This window comes from Haliotis rubra, unplaced genomic scaffold (assembly GCF_003918875.1).
Source record: "Haliotis rubra isolate DU_JTF1 unplaced genomic scaffold, ASM391887v1 Scf736, whole genome shotgun sequence".
NCBI classification, from domain to species: Eukaryota; Metazoa; Mollusca; class Gastropoda; order Lepetellida; family Haliotidae; genus Haliotis; species Haliotis rubra.
In genome coordinates this window covers 67,373-92,067 of record NW_025767453.1, presented here as the reverse complement: position 1 = coordinate 92,067, position 24,695 = coordinate 67,373, and the positions used below count along the sequence as shown (strand labels likewise).

Here is a 24,695-nt window from a genome sequence, read left to right as displayed (position 1 = left end):
TCTACTTCCAATATAACTTTAGATCAGTATATCCAGATGAAGCTGACTAGTCACGCGACATTCCACAGATGCATTGTGGGACTGTGGACCTAGACTTAGTTGGAGAACGTTGACATATCACTGTATATTTGTGACTCGAGCTAAGACATTTTTTTTCGTCAAAAAAGTTAAATGTAATATTTCCACCAGTGATGTTAGCTGACTGAAGCAACTGCAAACCAAGAAATGGGGTGCTCACATACAACGTAAAACACAACTTTGCAGATTCTGATACCTTTCGGTATGGACTTACCGAAACAAGTCATCAAAAATGCAACTTCAACTTATAAAGTTGAAAAATAAAGCGATGTAAAAAACCGTGCGAAGTCAGAGTTCAAACGATTCACTAATTTTCCCCAAGCGCTTGGGGGGAAAAGTGGTTTCAACAGCTTCACTGGGCTGGGCTGGGCTGCGCTCATAGCACATGCGCAGTGAAATAGGTTCGTGCAGCTTGTAAGCGGGTTGTCTGGTGAATACTCGGCGAAGGCTTTGGTGTGAGCTATTTTTCTAATGTTTTGTTGATATTTCACAGGCGCGAGCTTTTTATATGTTATGACAGTAGATTACCGATTTAACTGTTTATATAATTTCATTTGTCTATTTCACCACACGTTCTTCTTACTGAGCCACTTTCTCAGTTCGATACTTAAAGCAATGTCATTATTTAGCGTTGACAGAATTTCTAACTGTGATATAGATATGTCGTTGTCACAGACAAAACTCAATGTCTGTTTTATTGACACCTTTGTGTCTGCCTGCCTGTCTGCTAATGACAATATTCAATACACAACTTCGATCACTGACCACATGCAATTTGAACTTAACACCTATCAGGCTATACACCATAAACAAAACGCATCGATTTATGGCCCGAGTTCGTTCTCTGTAACATTATGTAATTACACAGACAGGCAGGTGTGATACTTGAACACATAATATGTTATGATGTCTGTTGATTGCAAAATGTTATACACAAAAAATGAGCATGTATTTACAAAACCCAACATCTCTCTATATATATACACACAATTAGCCGTGAAGGCATCTGCAAATGAACCAGCCGTTACACTTGAGTGCACACCCACCCGCTCTGACTGGGTTAGGTATCCCGGCTGCTTTGTTTCTAGGGAAGTAAACCCAAGTACACAATTTTGCACTTTTGATTTGCAATTGTACGCTTATAATTTTGTTTATATGTTATTTCATAATCAGCAATGTATATTATATGTTATGAATAAGTGATAATTGTGTTTTAATTATGTTTGATATTTTGGTTGCATGTGACCTTAAACCAAAACAGTGTATGATATGTTAACCAAAACAGTGTATGATATGTTAACCAAAACAGTGTATGATATGTTAACCAAAACATTGTATGATATGTTAACCAAAACAGTGTATGATATGTTTATTTCAGCCTACCTAATTAGTGCTGAAGTTTTCAACATCATGATAAGATACTTTATTTAATGATAAGATACTTTATATATATTAATAATTTTGCCTTGTCAACATCATGATAAGATACTTTATATATATTAATGATAAGATACTTTATATATATTAATAATTTTGCCTTGTCTTTTGTCCTAAACTGGTTGATGCTGGAAAAATATCTGCTTTGTCATCAATATGTCAGGTCATTCAGTCACCGCCCATTGATGAGATAAACATGTACAGGGATTGGAATAGTGCTCAAGTTACATGCTGTGGCTTGATAAATATTGAAATGGCATGGATGAAATAGTTTCATTCAATCATTGTGCCCTGGCGGCCCAACTAAAATTATAAGTGACTGAGTGAGTTTAGTTTTAAGCCGCACTCAGCAATATTCCAGCTATATGGCGGCAGTTTGTAAATAATCGAGTCTGGACCAGACAATCCAGTGATCAACAACATGAGCATCGATCTGCGCAATTGGGAACCGATGACATGTGTCAACCAAGTCACCGAACCTGACCACCCGATCCCGTTAGTCGCCTCTTAAGACAGGCATGGGTAACTAAAATCATGAAAATATTCACATCATGATTCATTTAATGGAAAACACGATAAATTTGATCAACTGAATTTGTTCAAAACCTATTTTTGAACCCCATCATACTGTTATTGGTGGCACTTTATCTCACAGCTGAACATGGGATGGGCCATATTTGATGCCAGTGCGCATGACAGGAAATCCTATTTTGTATGATAATCTAGTCCTGGACAAATGAAACGGAACTATTCTTGCACAAAATGACAGTGTTCGGGAAATCCATCCTTCAGGTTTACATGTTCACATGTTGTTTACTGATAGCAATAAATTGCAAAAACATAATTGTTGTGATGTTTTAAATCTACTTGGATCATCAAAAGGTATCGGCTCGCTTATTTTCACAAAGGCACACTTAAATTATCTGTCTGTGTCCTCTTGCACCCTTCGAAAAAGCTCAAAGCTAAAGTGTGTGAAGTGAAAAATGCATTTGCCTACATTATGTTGACTTGCGCAAGCTCAATTATATCATAGTAGAATTTAATTAATGTCTGAGCTTTAAACTGTTTTACAGGCAGACATCAATAGAAAATAATTTTAGCCATTGTTGCCCCAAAGTTGTGTACCCAAAAGGGTTGGATGATTATTTTTCCTTATCCTGATTCATGCTTAATTGCTTGTCTCCTTCTTCTTGCGAATGATAGTGGAACACTTGAATCCCCTTTTGAAGCTCCCTTAAAAAAAGCGGACGTAAAATCACTCACCCAGGGTTATCTCCCTTTAGATGTTTGGGCGGGAAAATCCATCACATGACCCAACATGCTCTTCACTCTCTCCTTCTTCGCCCTAGAGGACGGTTGTGAGAGCGCCTGGGTCCCCTATACGGCGTTATATCCTTTTATATTTAGGCCTTTACTACTAAATTAGCTGTATATGGCATTTAGGATGATATACCAGCAATATGGTTTGAAATTTTTGTCTAAATTATCTGTTTTTTCACGTTGTTGACATGATTTTTCATCTTGTTAATACAATTGATGAAAACTTGCATTCGTTGCAGGTACCGGTTGTCGGTTGCTGATCCGCATTTATTATGTCCTAATTGTACTTCTACATGTTCTTCCAGCTTTCGCTGTCAACTTTGTCAGCATTTATTTGAAATTGAATTTAATTATTATTTATATTCCATTCTTAGACGTGCCAAGGACAGGTCTAGACGGCTTTTACAAGTCATGTCTAAACCAAGTCATTGCGCTGATAACCGTTTATTGCTGTCTGCTGACATTCACCATTCCAGTGATTTACCGGTGGCTACTACGGAGCATGTTGCTGTGGCTGATGGTAGCTCCGGCTCCAGGAAGAGGTCGTCAACATCAACTATAACCTCGTCACAGTCTCAGAAGACTAGGGCATCGTCTTCTCAGAAGAAGAAGTCGTCTGTAGATAAGACTCCGGCGAAGTCTTCCCATGGGGCAGCGCCACAAGACGAGGTCCTTCACTGCAGAGATCATCTCTTCAGACGAAGTAAACTTCACGAGAACCTGCCAGCCTGGACAACGATGAATCTGCAATAGATATTCCAGAGGAGCCTTCGTGCAGGAGCAGAACCAGATGTTCACCGGAGCATCGCAGATCATCCTCCTCAGATATGGACAGCCATCAGGAGCCTGCGCGCAGGCACCCTACATACCATAGAAGAGAATCTACACCTTCACGAAGGCACAGAGATACGTCTCAAGACACCAGGGAGGATCCTTATCCGAACCAGTCGCCTGCGCGCAGGTCTCCACGAAGGTCTCAACGCAAGTCTCCAGGCAAATCTCCGTGCAGGAAGGAGGCACAACGGCAACGATCTCCAGAACAAGAAGCCTCTAGATCTGAAGATGACGGCGGAATCATATTCTCCGATACAGAGATCAAATCTTGGATGGCAAATGGATTGGAACTTGCATCACCTTCTAAAGAGGATAATGAAGCATTTACGTATATGATGTCAAACGAGGACTTTGATACATTTACCCTTCCACCCATCGATCCTGTCTCGGATGTACCGGAGAACCTCAGCACAGCCTTCAGGAAGGCAACGAAGTTCCTGAGTCAAAGCGTCCCGCCATTCAACGCAAGGAAGTTCTCACTTCACTACATGGAACCCTTCATGAAGGCCCCAAAGATAGATGAGAACTACAAGATCATCAACAACTCCCGATCTAGGACTTATAAAGTAGAGGATAAAAAGTTGGCACAACTAGACACAACTACCAGACGTACCTTCTTTGGTCTAGCCAGGTCAAGAGCCATCAATGAAACCCTCATCGCAAAGTTCAGGAACTCGACCTCTGAAGAAGATAGAATGATCTACTCAGCATTGCTGACCCAAAAGAAAGATCATCAGTTTATGTCCGAACATCTGGCATCCACATCAGTGGGCCTGACGCTCTTGAGAAGAGAAGGATTGCTGTCTTCCTGTAGTTGGAGTGAGCGCTTCACCAAGTCACTATACAGAGCTCCGTGGTTAGCATCATCTATCTTCGCAGGGGAAATTGAGGACGTGGCCAAGGAAGTAACAAAAGAGTCAAGGGAGGTAATGATGATCAAGTCCATCGATACACTAGCCAGTGTTATCCGTCAGACGTCGCACACACTCATCGGCCCACAACTATGTTGTCGACCAGATGGAGAACATACTCGACGCCATCATAACTCTACTCGAGAAGGAGGCGATCGAAGAAATAAAACAGGAGCTCGTCAGGCCCGGTTTTTACTCCCCAATCTTCTTAGTACCAAAGAAAAATTCCAGGGAAAAGTTCCGACTTATCTACAACATGAGGAAATTCAACCAAGATTATCTACGCAGTCCCGCAAAGTTCAGAATGATACATCTTCCTCAACTGCGACAACTCATACATCCATTAGACTATCTCGCCAGCATAGCTCTACAGGATGCGTATCTTGACATCCTGATACATCTGGACTCAAGGAAATATCTACGATTCCTCTTCAACGGACGTCACTTCCAATGGAAGGTGCTACCATTTGGAATATCGTCGGTCCCCTGGTTGTTTACTCGAGTGACAAAGCCAATCATCACATATCTACATCGTCGAGGTCTACGCAGTGCGTTTTACCTGGACGACGGGATTCAAGCTCATCAAGATCCCAGTCAACTCAGACTGCAGCTAGACTTCACAATCAGGCTACTCACTCAACTAGGATGGCTAGTAAATCTGCTCAAGTCGGAACTACAACCCACACAGGATCTGCAATACCTAGGAATATGGCTCATCACATCGGCAAATCGTATAGTCGTCCCAGAGGAGTGTTGGGTCAAGATACAACAAGTGATATTTCAAGCACTACTCTCTCCATTACCACTACGAAGTTGGCAGAGCCTACTTTGTCTTCTCACGTCAGCACAAGACATGACACGCAGAGGAAAGCTACAACTGCGCCAACTACAAGTGTTCGTGAACGCTCATTTAGACAGTCCGGACTCCTTCGGACTACCGGATGGACTGAAACCATATCTTCAATGGTGGACTCGGAAGTCGAATGTTTGCGGAGGAACCTACTTATCAGAGCCGGAGTACAACACTCATCTCTACGTAGATGCATCACTTCAAGGATGAGGAGCCCACCTGGACAACGAAGTGGCAACAGGGAATTGGTCGAGTCAGGAGCAAAATCTGCACATCAACATGCTCGAGATGAAAGCAGTAATAAACGCCTAACTACACGGTCTAGCATACTAAGGAACGCACAACTGATGATCCATACGGACAGCTCCACAGTGGCGTTCTACATCAACAAACAAGGATCAACAAGGTCAAGGAATCTTCTAGACCTTAGCTTTCATCTGTTCAGCATAATAGACAACCTGAACGTCAACTTAAAAGCATGTCACATTCCCGGAGCCAAAAATATGATAGCAGACGCCCTATCTCGTCCAACACAACCATCCCCGACAGAATGGATGTTACATCCAGAAGCATTCAGATGCATCATACAGAGGATAGGATCTCCGCTGATAGACCTGTTTGCTACAAGGTTCAACAAACAACTACCAACATTCGTCTCTCCGGTTCCGGATCCACAAGCATTGGCAATAGTTGTTTTAAGCATCTCCTGGGAAGGACTAAACACTTACGCCTTTCCACCTCCAGCTCTAATACCGCAGGTATTGCAGAAAATCAAGCAGATGAAGAAGCTGCAACTGATTTTGGTCGCACCCTACTGGCCAGCGAAGGTGTGGTTTCCCATCCTCATGCAAGAACTCGGAAGTCAAAACATTGCAACTCCCAGAGTGGCCGAACCTACTAATTCATCCGCACACCAAGTAAATACACGGAAATCCAACAGTATTCCAACTACACGCATGGAACGTATCAAAACCTGCTTTAAGAAGAGAGGATATTCCGCCAGAGCAGCGAACACAGTCACACTAGCTCTATGTAGATCAACCCGCGGCTTGTACGACGACAAGTGGCAGAGTTTTGAGAAATATGCATTGAGGAAGGGCTTCACGGCGATGAAAGCAACACATCCTCAAGTGGCGGAATACCTTTGTCATCTAAGACAAAGGAGGCGGTTAAAAGGTTCAACTCTCTCTACATACCTAGCGGCCCTCAGCACGGTTATCACCATGAAGACGGGTGTTAAGCTGACCAAAGTACCAGAGATACTGGCTCTACTACGCTCCTTTAAGTTTGAAGACCAAAAAAAGAAATTTACAGCGCCTGCTTGGGATCTCAAGGTAGTCTTGCAGCATCTCACCAGTGACGCTTACGAACCACTAGCAAGGACATCCTATGAGTTTCTAACACTTAAAACTCTGTTCCTGGTCGCCTTGGCAACAGCAGCTTGGATGTCGTTTGATGCACATCGCAACATCATACATCTGGGATTGAGATGGAACTTCATAGCAAAGAACCAACTGCCCGGTCAACCAGACAGACAATTCCACATCCCAGCACTCTCGGCAGTCCTTGGGCCACAGGATACTCAGGATCTATCCTTATTCCCAGTCAGAGCATTGAAAGTCTACCTACAAAGGTCTAAGACGAGGAGACGAAAATTCAAGCGCCTTTTCATCCCTCTATCTACGGAGACGCCTACAGAGATCTCACGTACGACGATATCGATATGGATGAGAGCCGTCATCGTAAGGGCCTACAAAGCAGCAGGACTTGAACCTCCACGAGCCTCCAATCCTCATGAAGTCAGAGCGCTGGCATTGACACTCGCTCTACATGGAAACTGCTCCATCTCGACAATAATGGAGGGCTGCTATTGGAAGTCAGAGACGGTGTTTGCCAACCACTACCTCAGAGACATTGCTACCGACGACATCTCCGGCATTCACCAGTTTGGGCCTCTTGTTGTAGCACAACAATTGACAGTTCCTCAAAGGCGCTGAGATGAATCTCACCCTTTTATCACGTGACTTGTAAAAGCCAACGTTCGGAAGAGCTAGAGCTTAGAGTCCATGCGCACGTCTAGGATAGGCCAGCATGAGTGACAGACCCTATACTTGTAAGGACTTACTCGTATATGAAGAAGGGTTGCTTCTCCACTTGATGCGGGCATCAAGATGTGGAGTCGTATAAATCCACACTTAATGTCAGGAGAAGTGGTTCCAGAGAAATCTGACAAGTTGTGGTCCCCCCAAACTCATCAGAGGAAGCTGGAAGGAAGGATCAGCATAGTACTATAAGAAGTTCCCTCAGGGGGGTATGCAGGACGTAAATCAGCAATGAATCCAGAGTGGCTTGACCCACCACCGGTTCCGTTGGATTCTACAAGCAATTAAGCATGAGCCAGGATAAGGAAAAATATGTTATTTTTTTATTAAAATTGATATTTTATACTTATCCTGACTCATGAGGTAAGACCTCCCAACCTCCCCTCATGGCACTCTGGATTCCCTGTAATCCAGTTGTCGGGCGTATATTTCGGAGAGAGTGAAGAGCATGTTGGGTCATGTGACAGATTTTCTCGCCAAAACATCTAAAGGGAGATAACACTGGGTGAGTGATTTTACGTCCGCTTTTTTGAAGGGAGCTTCAAAAGGGGATTCAAGTGTTCCACTATCATTCGCAAAAAGGAGACAAGCAATTAAGCATGAGTCAGGATAAGTATAAAATATCAATTTTAATCAAAAAATTACATTTATCTTGTGATTCATAATCTCAAAGTACCTGATTAAACCAGAGAAGGAAGAAAAAAAAGTATAATCATAAAATTGCTAAAATATCTTTTAATCTGTTTAAGCAATTTAAGAAACATTTGTCAATGTTAGCTTGCCACGGTGGTCCACAGGTGCTCATTTCTTTGCGAGGATTAAAGATTTTAAAAACAATGTAAAAAAATTGAGATGACCCCCCTGACTTGAAATGCTTCCCAGTACACTAAATCATGACAAGGCCGGACACTTCGGCCTACCTCACCTGTCTGTTTTTTTCCGATTGCTACGCTAGCATCACATGCAATCGATTAAAGCTTAATGTAAACATAATCATGGATGATTGGCCTATTGATCACCACTCATGACACCTACCAATTCTTTATTATTATTTCTGCAAGTCGATTGAAACTCGATTTTGACCCTCAACTGAACGATCTAGTCACAAATGGATGACTATAGGTTCGCACAAATCAGGGATGTGATCGAGGGCCTGTGCTGTGATCATGTTGATATGGAGTAAGTGGTAGATCATGTAGATAGGCTTGATCGTGTTGATACATGTGTATTCATGTTGCAGGTTTGGTATTCAGTGATGATGAAGCCACTGCCCTGATACAGTATGAAGGGGGACCCTGTGCTGTCATTGCGCCAGTGCAAGCTTACCTCCTCAAGAGAATTCTGTTCTCACCCACTGCCAAACCCAGCATTACAGATGTAACAGGTAACAAGATTTCACAGGTTTCATGTAGATAATTGTGTTTGTTGTTACCTTCTGTGCATTACAGTATTGTTTAGAATAGTTTTAATGAGAACACAAGGACACTTCTTGTGTCAACGTCAATAAACATTTCCCACTAATTCTTAAACTGGCTTCATCGATTCAACTGTAATTACATGAGGGTCAAGTAAATATTGGAAGTTGGTTTTGATGTGTGCCACAAGCTTGCATCCCCAGTCTTGTGGGGAAAGTTAAAAAAAGACCCTTAAGTTGTGTTTAGGAGGTGTAACGCGAACTCCTGCACAGGGGAGAATCAAGGGGAAGCAACTCAGAAGGTGGATTGAGTTTCACTTCTCCAGCTGAGATCAGAAACACCTTAAAGGGGCAGTGATCCAGAGCAATTTCTGTGGACTGGTTGTTGCTTTTGTTATTGTTTTTCTCCCGGGTGATATCCCAGAATTCTTGATTGGTTCGTGACCTCTGCTGCGCCACCCGCATGCTCAATTGATAGTATAAGTATAGATTGATCAACAAAGAGAGAAATCTTTTTCACTCGATATTAGTCATGTTCATAATTTTGATAACAAATGAAAACATTTTGAAGTTTAACCAGCTGCCAGCAGTAAAAAAATGTTAGGACTGAAAAATAACGAAGTCAATGTACACTTTTATATTTTGTCTTATAATCCTAATTAGTTTATTATCATATTTTTATGCATTATGAAACTTAATAAAATGCACACGATCTGCTTATACTTATAGTGAATTTATAACTTGACTGTAATATCTAGACATTTTATAGTCTGCCAATGTCGATTATATATTATTTCACACTCTCGCCAAAATTGCGATCTGCGATGTTGTCTGTCTCATTACACTTCACGGCGAAAAAAAATGATTCTGTATGCTACAACAAATGAATAATGTAGATTTACTAATCTATACTGAATACAGCCTGTCGTAAAGTGTTCGTGTAAAAACAACGTCCTTCCTTGAAAGGATTAACCGCTAATACATTGATTCATTGCTCATTATTGGCTAACTAAATTACTTTTCTAAAGAATGGCGGACATCATGCAATTAGTTGCCAGGTGTGCTATCTTGGGTGACCAATGAGATCATACACTAATGTGAAAAACCTGAAACAATATATCACTTTTTCGCATATTATACTGTTAAAAGACACATGACATGGAGCAGGATTCTTTGTCAGTTGCAGATGAATGGCATATCGTTCCTTTATGTGGATATGTATACGTTAGCACCCTCCTGACGGCTCGAACGTTGAATCCATATCACCCGCAGAGGGGGGGTGCTAACCTACTTATACCACGTGGGCGCCGAATGGACTCGTACATTGCTTGTTGCACGTGCGTTTCCTGCACCGCCAAGGTTGTTATCCAAATATCAACCTCTACACGTGCAGATAGAAGGTTGCTACACAGAAAACCAACCTGCCAGAACAATGGACATAACATACCCTAGTGGTATAATGATGGATACATTCCTCGAACAAGGTATTAGCCTGACATTGTTGCTATAACTCTAGTCGGTTTTAATTTTATTTTGTTTTACATAAACACTACCTTTTGACAAATCCTCTGTGAAGGATAAAAGCAATTAATCAATGAGCGTGTTATCGGTTAATCGTTTGATTGATGTTTGTTTTGTAACTCAGCTGATAATTCCTCTTGCTGCACTTCCATGCGCATATTACATAACATGTAATACATTTGCCACTTCAGACCTTCCTTTATAATGTTGAGTATTTACTCCAGACACGAGAAATGCCAAATGGGAACCTTTGTTGGGTAATCTGAGTGATGTTACCACTAATAATACCTGTTATAAATATTATATATAAATATTATAAATATTAACTGATCATCAAGTGGATGATGACAAGTAACATGTGTAGGTTTACCACCAAACACCGGTTACAGCAAGTTTTTTAGTTAAACCTATATACCTATTTACCTAAGTAAAATTTTCCGATTATTCTAGCAATGGCAATTTGGGTTGTTTAGATTACGGAGTCATATGCATCAAAATTTGTGTTTTCAATACCATAGCACAGGTAATAAACATCATATTTTTACAGGACATAATTGGATATCGAGGTAAAAAACACAGACATAGGATCAAATTGGATCGGTTATTATACCATCCAGGCATAAGAAAATCTGAAAACGTTTACACCAGACAAGAACTACTGGGGATATTTTCAAATAACGGTCATCCACCCTTCCTAATGTCCAACTGTCTAGGTTGAAGAAATTCTGCCAAGGTGGAGAGTCGCCCAGTCGCCATGTCTGTCACTGTCGAGAGAGCAGGTGCTGACCAGCCTGCAGCTTGGTTTCGTAATTAGACAGTTGGCGAGAAACATTAATCTGCTTTAACATCTGCTCCTCCTGTGTCTGCTAGTGCTGTAGCAATGCATCAAACTATCGATGGAGTAGTAATAGAGGGGGGGTTTTGCTGCACATGCGGCTTAGAGGCTTATTTTTATTAAATAAGTTCCCCAGCCCCCCTTAAAAACAGCGATGGTCTATCGAGAGGCATCCTTCGATGTGCTGCCAGCCTAGACCCAAAGTTCCGAATATTGACTGATCGGGAGACCCGGTGGTGTGATGGTAGAGCGTAGGACTCGTAATCCAGCGACGCGAGTTCGAGACGGGGTATCGGCGGAAACTTTTGCAAGTGAAACAAGCACCGTCGTTGCTAAGTTAAACAAGATGGTTGTCAAGCCTAGTAACGCCGGGCCTGCCAGACCCCTCGTTGCTAAGCTACACAAAGATGGCCATCCAGCCTAGTAATGCCGGGTCTGGCAGACCCGTCGTTGCTAAGCCAAACAAAGATGGCAGCCTAGCTTAGCAACGCCGTCTAGACCTGATGTCAGAGTATTTCTCTGGCTGTGGCCTGTCACGCGGGTATTGAATACAAAGCAAGGCACACAGACGTATTAGGGTTGCTGGCTGGTTGTAGCGAAAAGGATGTTTGAAACCAGTTTTAAAACCGGTCACTGTTAAAAAATTTAAGGGAACCAGTCTATAGCTGAAAACAATTTTTAGAAGCCACAATCAATTGTTTTAAAATCGGGTTACATAAGCTTGGAAAGCAAACGGGGTTTGGACTGGATTTAAATGTAGCCGTAATATTCGGCGACGACTTTGTGGAGTGGGTCTGCCATGAACTCGTCCAAGTAAGCTACGGAGTAGGTGGTTGTCAGGCTATAATCGATTAACGTATCCATGAGATGTTGTAACCGTTCGGTGCCCATGAGACCTAAACTATCGTACAGGCTGGTGAATTTCCCTCAACTTATAACTCGACGCAGGGCGGCGTAAATATCGCCACTGACGTCCACCCGGACGTGTCTGAACAACCATTTCTCGATCAATCTCCACATGTTGATAATGAGATACATAAGACGAATCTTTAATAAGAAGGGGGCAATACCGTGTCGTGAGGCACTGTCATCAATTCCTCTCGGACGAATCCCCTACCCGGTCCGTCTTGCAAGTAATACAAATTCGGTTTGTTGTCTTTGATGTCCACTCGGTCGACGTGGTAAGTTTTAATGGACCATACGGGGTCTGTGGCGTAACGTTTATCCCCTCCTTCGAGTTCACTGGGCTAGTACAGATACCTCACGACGACCCGGTCCGGTAGTTTCGTCTCTTGGCCGTGACGCGATGGCGCAGCCGATTCGGTCGTCACGGATTTCATTCGAATGGCTTTGACGTGTCTTTTATCGGGGGTGGGTGACTTCATTGTTGATCGCCGACACCACTTGCGGTACCACCCATTCCGTCGATCGTTTTTCTGGGTTGACCATCTCTTGGGCATACAGATGTCCGAACAAACGCTCAGCTAAAGTCCTGTTGAATCTTTCAACGATGGCTTGGCTTCAGTGAGCTACTTGTAATTTGGTTGGCCAGGTCAAAGCGACTGTGTTTGTAGATGCGTTCTAAGGCCTTGGCGAATCTTTGGTCGTCAACGGTCGTCAACACGAGTGGCTTTGGCTAGCTTCGGGATGGCGCTCACACCTTTTCAGTAACCCCGAGGGCTGTAGTAAATCTTCTCCATGATGTATACACGCTATCGTTCATTCAATTGTCTCGACGCATCGGTGGAGTTTCCTTTATTGGGGGTCTCGGAAACTCCCAACGCTTCGAGGTCAACTGTTGGTACCCATAGCTATAAGTGTGGATGCCATCATTCGCAATCCATCGTTTGGTATCCAGGGGCGACAGCGAGGTCTTGTTCAGAGTGATGCCGTAGATGTTGTGTTTGTCGCTTCTCAACGCATTCATGGGGTGTTTGAACGTGTGTTTATCGAAGAGAGCCTGTTTGAAGAGAGTGTGTTGGATGTGTCGTTTCACCACGTATTTCTTCACCCCTTTGGCTTTTTTGATTTCGTCGTCATTGGCTTTCTTAATAGATTACATCTTAGGTCTCAAGCAGATGTACTCGGCGATTGGTGTGCCGGCGCATTCGTCCTTCATCTTGCCGAGGACCTTTTTATTGGTCGTGCTGTGTAGGGCGTGGTCTGGGGGGTAATCGCTGGTGTCCTACAGGTGCAGGTGTTTCGCCATGTCCTCGGTACGAATTTCCATGAGCAGTGAATCCGTGTCCGTGTACAGCACTTCACATTGATCGCCGTACTGTGGCTTGAGTTGGTTGTAATGAAAGTTGTACATGAGATGTTTGGAGAGGTCGAGGATGCTCATCCTCACGTAGATGGGCCGGTTGAGCTTTATGCGGCTTTTGCTAATGTGTAGCGATGCCAAGTCGTTATCGAATAGCTAGCTTCAATTGAAGGCCGGGCTGGCTATGAGTTTCCTGAGTTTTTCTTCCTCGTGAGATCGCACGAGTTTGGCCGTCACCCGTTTTCTCAAGTTTTCCATGGTTTTAACGAACACCGAGTTGTTCATCAGTTTGCAGAGGTTTTTCTCGAAGTCGCTGACAGCCTGTTTTCTCAGCTCGGTATTCAGCCGAATGTAAGGTTCCATCCAGGGACTTTGATCGAATTGCAGCACCCGAAGTATTTTGGTCAGCTTCATGCCCAGCGACAAGAACAGTTGCAGAATCCGATAGTGCACCACGTACTTGGTCTTGTGCATCAAGTTTTGAACGAGTTTTTCCACGTTGGCCAGCTTATTTTTCCCAAGCAACATTAGTTGATAGTCCGACATCCAGTCTCGGTTCACCGTTCGGGAGCCAGCGGATAGCTGTTGTGAGCAGCGTGCAATGCTACGGGATACTCCAAATCCACTTCTAGGATGTAGCCTTTGTTCTAATCCGGCGCATCTCTTTGGTGGCCATCGCCAGTCCCAAGTCGAGCACGAGCATGCCCATGTCTTGCAGGTTGAAATCGAGTTTGGGTGACGGTTGTTTGGTGATCATTTTGCTCAATCGAGTGTAGCCTATGGACAGCCCGCTGACCACGGCAGCGTGATACGCGTCGTTGTGGAACGTTTTTCCGTCAGGGTTAGACATGACTATAACATAACGTGTGGGTTTACCTCTAATTGTGGTTTTGTCAGTGGGGGCACCACCGGTGGTGGTGGTGGTGTCTTTTGTTGAGGGAGCCATACGACCGCGGTGATACCCACGACAGTGGCTGCCACGGCATACGGAATCCACGGCGGGGTCAGTTTATGATGCTTAGCTAACCCCCTTTTTTTACCGGCGGCTACTTCTTTTGGATTCTTGGGTTTCTTCGTGACGGTATCATTCACTCGGTGGGGGGTCTCCTCCTCTATCGCAGGAGCTGTTTAGGTGTTCGGCTCTGTCATCTCGTATATCAGTAGTCAGACTTTTATGTTTACATTGGCAGTGCCTCGCCGCGGTGATGGGAGCTAAGAATACACCGTATCGGTGATACAACTCGCAACTGAGGGTGTTCAAGGCGTGACCGATAAACGGATCCGCGTCGAAATCTTCGCACAAATAAGGTCGACGTGCCGGTGGAATTGGAAGCAGAGACGAAGTGACCCTATGGTTTTCGTCATTTCGGCACTGAATCGGGATTCGTATCTTGCGTACAGTTTATTGATGTCCCCCTCGGACATTTTATCGGTGGTCATGTTTTCGCCCAAATATTGTTTCCACTTCCCACCCACGATGAGGGCCACGAGTCTCTCTCGTTTATCCCTGACATGATCATTTTCACTTTCCTTCTCCTCCTCGGATATCGGGGCAGTGGGGTAGCCTAGTCGTTAAAGCGTTGGCTCGTCACGCCGAAGACCCAGGCTCGAATCCCCACATGGGTACAATGTGTGAAGCCCATGGTGTCCCCCACCGTGATGTTGCTGGAATATTGCTAAAAGCAGCGTAAAACCAAACTCAGTCAGTCAGTCCTCCTCGGATATCATTTGTACGAGCATGTGGTCCAACTCCATCTTGTAATACATCAATCTGTTTTTAAATCTAATATAATAAAATCCGACATAACCCAAACAGAACGCGATGAATGTCAGGTAAAACAACACGTCGATTTTCAAACGTCCTCATGGTTTTTAATCTATAGGAGGTATACATTTAACTTTGCTTAGCAGGTTGCTTGATTTTGCCTAGCAGGTTGCTTGATTTTGCTTTTTGTCAAAAATGGTCACGTGGCTCGGCCAGAACCTGTGGACAGTTGTCGTTGGCGTGGCCGGCCTGCTGTACGTCGCCGTTAAAGAACTTTTATCCAAATGAGACACAATCCGATGGCGATCCCACCGACCATGAGCGCCGTTTTGCTGTCGAGGTGTTGCTGATGTTCGACCGCCGTTGTGGGGCGTGGGGCTGGGCGGCTCCGGGGGTACCCGTTTCGCCGGTACGCGTGGGCAGTGGGGCGTGAATCACGTTGACATCGGGGTTGACGCCCTGTTTCTGATCGGCGTATTCCAACGTGTCCTGGTAACGCCGGATTGGCACTTGGTAAATCCACCGGTCTGGCGATGGCGTCCTCGAAGTTCGACACAAACTGTTTCTGTGCGTAGTAGGCCGTCCCTTGACCCACGATGCCGGAACGTCAATGCGACTGAGCGCCAACACGTATGTTCGAATCGAATCGTTCAACCGTACGGTATCCGCGCGAGAGAACCCTTTCAACGTGTCCAGCATATATGTTTACAATCGTCTTCAACGTATGGGGGCTGCTCGACTTTTTGGATGGTGAAAGGAATTCTACCTTGACCTGTAAAGTTCATGCGATCATCTCTCCATTCATTACTTCCCAGAACATAGGCCGGTGTTAGTAGGATATCTTTTTTTAACAAAGCAGCGCTGGCTTCTTTGACGGGAAGTCCATCACTGTAGGGAATACACAACCCTTGGTTCGTACCGGTATACGCCAATCCGTGTTCGGATCGATTTTGAATTCACCGCAAATCCATTTGTAAGCCCGCCGATCGTACGGATTGTTCGACGCATCCCACGCCTTGTCCTGCGGAAGCGGTGTGCCAATCTCTTTCAGGATGCGTCTGATCTGGTAATACACGTTGAAATAGAACACGGACCGACTCAGCGCATCACAACACGTGTCGTTCAAGGTCACGCCGCACCCTGTCATCACGCACCACACGGCGAAATTGGATTGATTCTGCCAGAACTGCATTGGGTTGTGAAACCATGTGTGTACTGCCTTGACATTCGTGACCGAAAGCCTATACTTTTCCAATACATCAATAAATCGAGCTCGAAAGTGGGAACCCTCCTTTTCATCCACCACGATCTTCATGTGCATGAGATCTGTAGCACTTAAATTATCGCTTTTCTTTTAAATCACTCCCGGCTTGTACTTGGGTGTAGCCATATTGAAAGTATACCGCAGTGTCCCGTATATGTGTAACATGTACGTCACGCTCCCGGGAATCACGAACGACGAGCCCGTTTTACTGCTGCACGCGATCGATAACACGTCGGGAGACCTCGAAGTCGCTCTCTGCGATCTCACTTACTACCCGCGATGGGCGAACATCAGTCAACGTCAAGGGAACAACAGGCTATTCATCGATGACAATCGCCATGAGTTGTCCGACAGTTATTACAGCGTGTGCATGCTCCACGACGAAATATTCCATGGGAGCCAGCCTCAAACTCAATGAGTCGAATGGCACGCTGATGTTCACAAATGGGGAAAAACCCATCTGATTCGGTAGGCCCTTGGCGAGAACGCTCGGGTTTCCGTCGAACAACGTACAACCCCGAGACACTGTCACGGGTTTGAAATTGCCGAGCCTCGTGGTCTATCACGAGGTGTTCGTTCATCTCGATCGGGTAAGCACGACGGACAACATTAAGTCGAATGCCCTTCCACGCTGCTGAGATGCGTGCCCGTCAAAACAGAAAAGTGCGACAACAGTCGAACCGAATCGTTTACAATACAAAAAGTTAATGCGGGGCAACATCACGGAACTCAAACTGTCCGCTTTAGATATAAGACATAAACCCATACATATCGGCTATCTTAGCGCCACGTTGCACATCAAACAACCATGACTCAAGCTTTGGGTCCAGGAACGGCCATGCGAGTGAGAAAATGCGCCAACCTAGCGATCTCCGACCTCGGTATACGCATTAGAATTAAGAAACAATGTTTACAGACAAAAAGAAGTGAGCAGTGGTGGTGGTAACCTAGGAGATTTAGACAATGTCGTCACCAGAGGTCTCTTAAAAAGCACCCAGTACAATCTCGTCTTCAATGACAATAACAAATGGATGATGGTCCCGGCATCTGATGGCAATCTAGGCGATTTAGACAATGTCGAGACCAGAGGTCTCTTAAAAAACATGTTGTACCAGTTCGTCCTAACCGATGATAACCAATGGACGTTGATCTCCTCCCAAATCGACTGGCTACTCGATATCACCCTCGTTTCTCCCTATGTGTTTTTGCGGAAACGAAGGATCATTATTTAACGAAAGTCCTCAATAAGGGGGTTCTCATCGCGTCTTACGTCCCCTCGCGACGAAGGAGTGTGCTCGTGAGCCTCATCCCTAGAAAAGCGGGTCATTTGCTAGCGAATCGACCGGATAGCGAAATATGAGTTTACAGTTGGTGCCTGAATTCGAAGAGGTGTCCAATGTCTTAGAAGGGATTCCAACCAATTCAACACTTTTTATCGGGGAGGCATCACCCAACCAAAATATTGATATTATACTGGGAGTATACCTCCGTTGGCCTTGAAAACATCAAAATAACGTATGCTCCATTTATATACAGAAAGACGTCAACTCTTACGCATGTCTCAAAGATGTCACGATTACCTTGGATAATAAAATCGCGCTCGCGAAGATTTTTTTACCTCCAAAAATCCATCTCATCAGCTTAAAGTTTACGCTTGAAAAATTATCGGAGAACCAATTGAAGGCTCTTCCCAAATACGAGTATAATCACCATGAGTAACGTGTCAAACCAGGCTACCATCGCATTCTCCGATCTCGGGGACACGCGAGGATTCGACCAACCCGGTACGGAAAACGCCTTGTACGTATTGCACTTACAAAACAGCGTGTACCATCGACGAGAGGTGATACTAAAAGTTGACTGGTTTATTAACCTTAAATTCATCTACCCATACATAAGTTTAGATGATAATGGTTACGTCATCGAAATAAAAAATAAAGGGATTATTTGGACGACTGCCTCTCCAGCACCTCATTCGATACAACTTTTGCAAATACCAGATCATAAGCCGCACTGATGTTTGGTATTCCCCCATATCGATTTGATTTTATAAATCCAGATTTCAGTATGAAATTACATTCAACACTGATTATAGAATGCTATCTTCGAAATGCCCCCGAAAATGAGGTGACCCTTTTGGATGGGTTAAACATACGCTGGGTTAGCGAACATAAACATCAACGTTGCCGTATTTATATACAACCTGGAACAGTTCCCACGACCAGCCTGGTGGGAGTTTTTGTTCGTATTCCTGATACCACGAAATCCATTGTAGTATCCAGGGTTTATTTATATGACAATCTCAACCTCATTAGCTATTAATATATTAATGAAATATTGACGGAGGACCAATTGAAGCTTATTTCCTAACTTATAATATACTCGAGATGGGATTGTATCTGGCCATGGACGAAGTGGCTCAAACGCTCGAAACCGTGGATGGTTTTCATTTGCGACAGATCAGCGAAATTAAACACCAATTGGAATGAGAACGCGACATGCGACTCGGATTGCACAAAAAATACCATCGAGCCGTCAATGCCATCGACGGTGTTGATACTTCTCTCGTGGCAGTTAGCGTGGGATTAGGCGTAGCAGGCGTTGGCTTATTATCCACCATCGTGGCCACACCCGTCGTCCTCGGGTTAGAAATAACCGTCAGGGTATCGGGGCTGGCGGGAGTAGCCCTTAAGTTCATTTCACGTCGTCTGCAACGGAAGACGCTGAAGCATGACGAGATCAGGGTTCTGGCCTAAGCCAAGTTAAACATGATCGACGATCATATTTCCACCGCGATCACCGATAGCAAAATCTCGGAGGAAGAGGTTCGTTTGGTGATGTCGGAAATCGCGAAATACCACCGAATGAAAGAAGAGATTTGAACCAAGACTCGAAAACATAGGCTAAGATGAGAAAGAAAAAGCTCATAGAACAGGGTCAACAACAAATCATTCAAACCTTCCTTACCAAGAACAAAGATCTCATCAAAGATTCACCTTAAACTGTTTTGTTGATGTAAACATAACCTAGTAAAAAAAAATAAACCCTCATCATACTACTACTTTTCAAGAAACCCACATTAGGTCAACCCGACCGTAGGCAGTCAGACGAGAGCAGCTAGGCAACAGCTACAGTTTATATCAATGCACATCAAGCAAACTGTTTTTTGTAGATTTAAAATTGCTATATATAACTCATACGCTTTCCAAGCTTATGTAACCTGATTTTAAAATAATTGATTGTGGCTTTTAAAAATGTTTTCAGCGTCTGGTTTCAAACATCATTTTCGCTACAACCAACCAGCAACCCTAATACGGCTGTGTGCCTTGCTTTTTATTCAATACCCGCGTGACAGGCCACAGCCAGAGAAAATTTCTGACGCAGGCCTGGCGTTACTAGGCTGGACGACCATCTTGTTTAACTTAGCAACGACGGTGCTTGTTTCACTTGCAAAAGTTTCCGCCGATACACGTCTCGAACTCGCGTCGCTGGATTACGGAACGGATATTCGGAACTTTGGGTCTAGGCTGGCGGCACAACGAAGGATGCCTCTCAATGGACCATCGCCATTTTTAAGGGGGGCCGGGGAACTTATTTCATAAAAATAAGTCTCTAAGCCGCATATGCGGCAAAACCCAAACATACACATCTCTTTAAAAAAAACCCCACCCCCACCCCACCCACCCACCCCCACACACCCCCACACCCCACACCCCCTCTATTACTACTGATGGATTGCAATTGTTGAGTCTATTGCTCAGCACAAAGTACAGGAAGTACCCAGATTCGTTTGCTTTGATTTAGAGTTATCCACCCCTGTTACATCTTAAGCAAACACAGCATGCGACTCGGAGTTTGAAATTGTGAATAAGTTTGTTTTAACTGTTTACTTGATCCGGGTTTCAAGTTTCTTGTCAGTTATTAAAAGAGACTGAAACTGCTTCAACTTGTTTTTATTTCATATAAACTATACATTATTTTGGGAAATGACTTCAAATGAGACAATTCAAGGAGAAAGAACTATTGCAATAGTGTTGCAATAGTTGGTCGCAATAGACAATGGCTATCGCAATAGTTGTTATCCCCCTTAATAGTCACCCTAATCAGAAGAACTCCCTCCCGCCTGTCAGTGAGGTTTTCTCTACTTTCTGCACTTGTGTTGCTATGGGAACAACCAAATTTGCACTACTTACTTCCTGCACTTATTGCTTTATGGCTCGAAAAGCGTGGCTTGCCAGACGATGTTAAAAGATGTAGAACTGCAATCACTTCCTGGTCTCGGCTGCTACTCGTCTTCGCATGCGCAGCCACCTCAGCCACCTCAGATTATTGCTTTCGCACGCCTCGCTAGACGTGTGGGTTGCCAGCTTTTCATTGTATCCTACGGGATTTTTTTTGTGTGTGGTTAATAAACTGACTTTGTGTGAATTATTATCTTTTCTTCTACGAGAAGTGTAGGTATTATCTTTCACTTTCTCTTGTTATTTTAGTTAAGTAGTTCTGTTTAGTGATGTCGTTTGCTTATAACACGGTCCCGTCATTACTCTATCACTTCACCATTTCAACACTTCGCCGTATTTGTAGTCGTTGTGTTTTATTTGGTTCATGCTTATGTATTATACCATACAGTAGTGGTATATTTTATTATGTCTGAATTATGGTCTCTTTATCATTCAGTTCCTTGAGACGTTGTTCTTAATTATGCTGTTGTATTCATGACCATTGTCTGTAATGTTTTATGTGCGTTCACTGGATTTTCTGCTTTATTGCAGATCCATGTACAGCGCAAGTTGTATACATTGTAAGGGTGGGAAGTCTCTTAAAGACCCTCATCCCCGATGTTTGAATTGTACCAATCAATGTTCCTTTGGCCATAAATGTGCCAGCTACACTGTTCTTTCACCCAAGGGTTTCTCCATTTATCTCCAGGTTTCTAGGAAGCGCCTAGGGCAACAGCGACGGAAGAATATGTTTTCTACTATGGGTAGCGTTACCTCGACGCTGGTCTTGACGACCGCTACATCTACATCCAGTGTTGCAGCGTCCACTGTTTCTCCAAGTGCGTCTGTCACCAGCATCCAGATGATGACCTCGCCTCTTATGTCACCGTGCGTTACAGCATTTGGTGCTTCGACGCTTGGAGCTCTGGCGCTTGGGCGCTTGGTGCTTGGGCGATTGGCGCTCCTTCGCCTCCTACATGGTTGCCGATGTTGTCACCGCAACGGCAGATGGGTCAACAGTTTTCGCCGTGTCAGGCGCCCCAGGCTCCTGTCTTGCAGTCCTTTCCAGTGTTCCCGGGGCAGGCGTCTTATGCATATCACCCGTCTACAGGTTTTCCAATGCCTCAGGCGTCTATGATGCAGACGTCATACGGCCAACAGCAGTTTGATGTGTCCATGCTCAGCACTCTCTTGACTTTTTTATAAGGTCAAGCTGGTACCTCAGCGCCTATGCCATTTATGCCTCTAGGAACATCAGCGCCTTTGCCACCTCTGCCACCTCCGACGCTTACGGCGTCTATGCCTCCTCCGGCACTGGTTCCTATCCTGTCAACTGTGTCAGCCCCTGTGCCTACGCCAATGTCTCCCATTGCTTCCACGTCTTCGGCAGGTGACCATAGGTCTTCTTCTCAGGCGTCGTCTCAACGTAGCCGTTCCCCCCTGCCGTTTCGTTCATCGGCCACTGTCTGGGCAAAGTCCAAGCCATGAATAGGATAGTCATCACGTCGGACTCTAGGCGCTTTAATAGTTGGATTGAGAGACATCCCCGCGAAATCCTCATCAAGTGTAGATAGAATCTCCCTGACCGCCTCATGTGTCGGTAACATTAAGGAAGGCGAGTCCCAAATAGTAAGCGACTTTGCAACATCAGGTTGCAGGGACTGAGGCTACCGAACAATCAGCAATCCAGTCAAACACGTGATCAAAACCAAGGTGATTAGATCCCATGTCCTCCTCATAGTCTGGGGCAAAGTCTCTCTCTGAGGACGGTGAACGAAACGGCAGGGGAGAACGGCTACGTTGAGACGACGCCTGAGAAGACGTATGGTCACCTGCCGAAGACATGGAAGCAACGGGAGACGTTGGCGTAGGCACAGGGGCTGACACATTAGACAGGATAGGAACCGGTGCTGGAGGAGGCATAGACCCACGTGGAGGAACGTTCTCGTGCACCCTCACAGTCATCTTCCGCATCCTGTTCCAGATCGGTTCAATCTGCACGCATGGACCATTTACAGAAAGTGCTGAGGCGTTTTCGGCCAGAGCAGCCAATGCCATTGCGACGGCGCACAGAACTTCTACTAGACACTTGTATGACGACAAGTGGCAGTCGTTTGAACGATTTTGTGTTACCAGGAAGCAGGATCCGCTGAAAGCATCTCCTCAGTTCATAGCAGATTTCCTACTTTATCTCCGAACGTCCAGATGTCTGAAGGGAGGCACCAATGCCACGTATTTGGTGGCAATTAGCTCAGTTTTAGCGGTTCCCACTGACAGAAGGATTTCCAAAATCCCAGAATTACAGGCCATGCTTCGTTCGTTCAAACTTGAAGACCAGAAATTGAAGTTTCGACCGCCTGCATGGAATCTCAACACTGTTTTAGACCATCCACGTGGTGCACCTTATGAATCACTTGAGAACGCTTCCCTCGCTGATTTATCCAGGAAGACGGCTTTCCTTTTGTCTTTAGCGACAGCGACTAGAGTGAGTGAGATTCACGCCCACGACATGACTAGGTTCAAGTTTGAGCGTAGTCGTCATGGTTCTGTACATTTGGGTTTGTGTTGGGATTTCATCGCTAAAAATCAACTACCAGGTCAACCTGATCGACAGTTTTCCATTCCGCCATTATCATCTATTGTTGGCACTGAAGACGATACTGAGTTGTTCTTATGTCCGGTTTGTGCGCTCAAAACGTACATTGACCGCACCAAAGGCGTCAGTGGTACACGGAAACAGTTATTTCTTCCCCTACCCCGCTCGTCACAATCAGATGTCAGCAAAAACACAATTGCCTTATGGTTGAGAACGACCATTCTTCAGGATTATAAAGCAGCTGGGCTTGACCCTCCTACATCCTCTCATCCACACGAGATTCGAGCGCTTGCTTCGACTATGGCGCTTCACAGTAATTGTACTGTGTCGTCCATTATGCAAGGTTGTTTCTGGAGGTCGGACACAGTTTTTGCCAGTCATTATTGCGTGACATGGCTGTCAAGGACGTTAAACGATGTCCACAGCTTCGGACCATTGGTGGTTGCTCAGCAACTCGCCATCCCCCGAAGAAAGTGACCCTCCTGCCTTGTGTTTTCTTCCCAGGGACCACCATGTGGTGAATGTGTTGTTTTCTTCAGAAACAACTAGGTATGTCAGTTAAGGAGTTATACTTGTGTTTTCAAGTCCATGCTTTTTACTGCATTCCTTAAGCTTCGCCGGCTTTAAAATTAGTGGTTCTTTTCATTTATTCTTATTTGCGAATTACCACTGCCTGATCGTCACTCGCTGATTCGCTCTCTGTTCTAGGCGCATTACCGATGCTTACCGAGCATGGGATTTGCGGATTGAGCTGGCCCGCGATTATATAAGCGAGGCGATCCCTCAGATGACACGCCCACCTTCCAGCCTGTCGGATAAAGTGCAGGAAGTAAGTAGTGCAGGATTAGTTAAAAATTTAGTAAAATCTAAATATTTTTTATATTTGTATACTTATCCTGCATTACTTATGATAAGGGCCCACCCTGCGCTATCAGCTACCTCCCCTGCTTTGTTTGCCATCTGTGGGATTTCTGGCAATAATCTGAGGTGGCTGACGTCACCTTCCGGTGACACATGCGCAGACGAGTAGCAGCCGAGACCAGGAAGTAATTGCAGTTCTACGTTTTTTCGAGCCGTAAGCAATAAGTGCAGGAAGTAAGTAGTGCAGGATAAGTATACAAATATAAAAAATATTTAGATTTTACTGATTTTGGTTTACAACTATTATGAGTTATGGCTATACCTTAGGACACAGTTACTAGATGATAAAGGTTGTCGTGGCTTACAGTGTTGCTCTCCTTCAGTGCCTAAGATGTGAACACTTATAGATCAACATAGACTCTCA

General features: G+C 44.5%; 1 protein-coding gene across 1 annotated transcript in view; it reads left to right on the top strand.

Moving 5' to 3' along the window:
- Positions 1–24,695, top strand: part of LOC124259772 (ubiquitin carboxyl-terminal hydrolase MINDY-3-like) — a 60,991-nt gene that overhangs the window by 3,768 nt on the left and 32,528 nt on the right. The window contains exon 2 of the mRNA XM_046693973.1: positions 8,773–8,916. Within this exon, the coding sequence (XP_046549929.1) occupies positions 8,773–8,916 (144 nt within the window). The remainder of the gene's footprint in view (positions 1–8,772; positions 8,917–24,695) is intronic.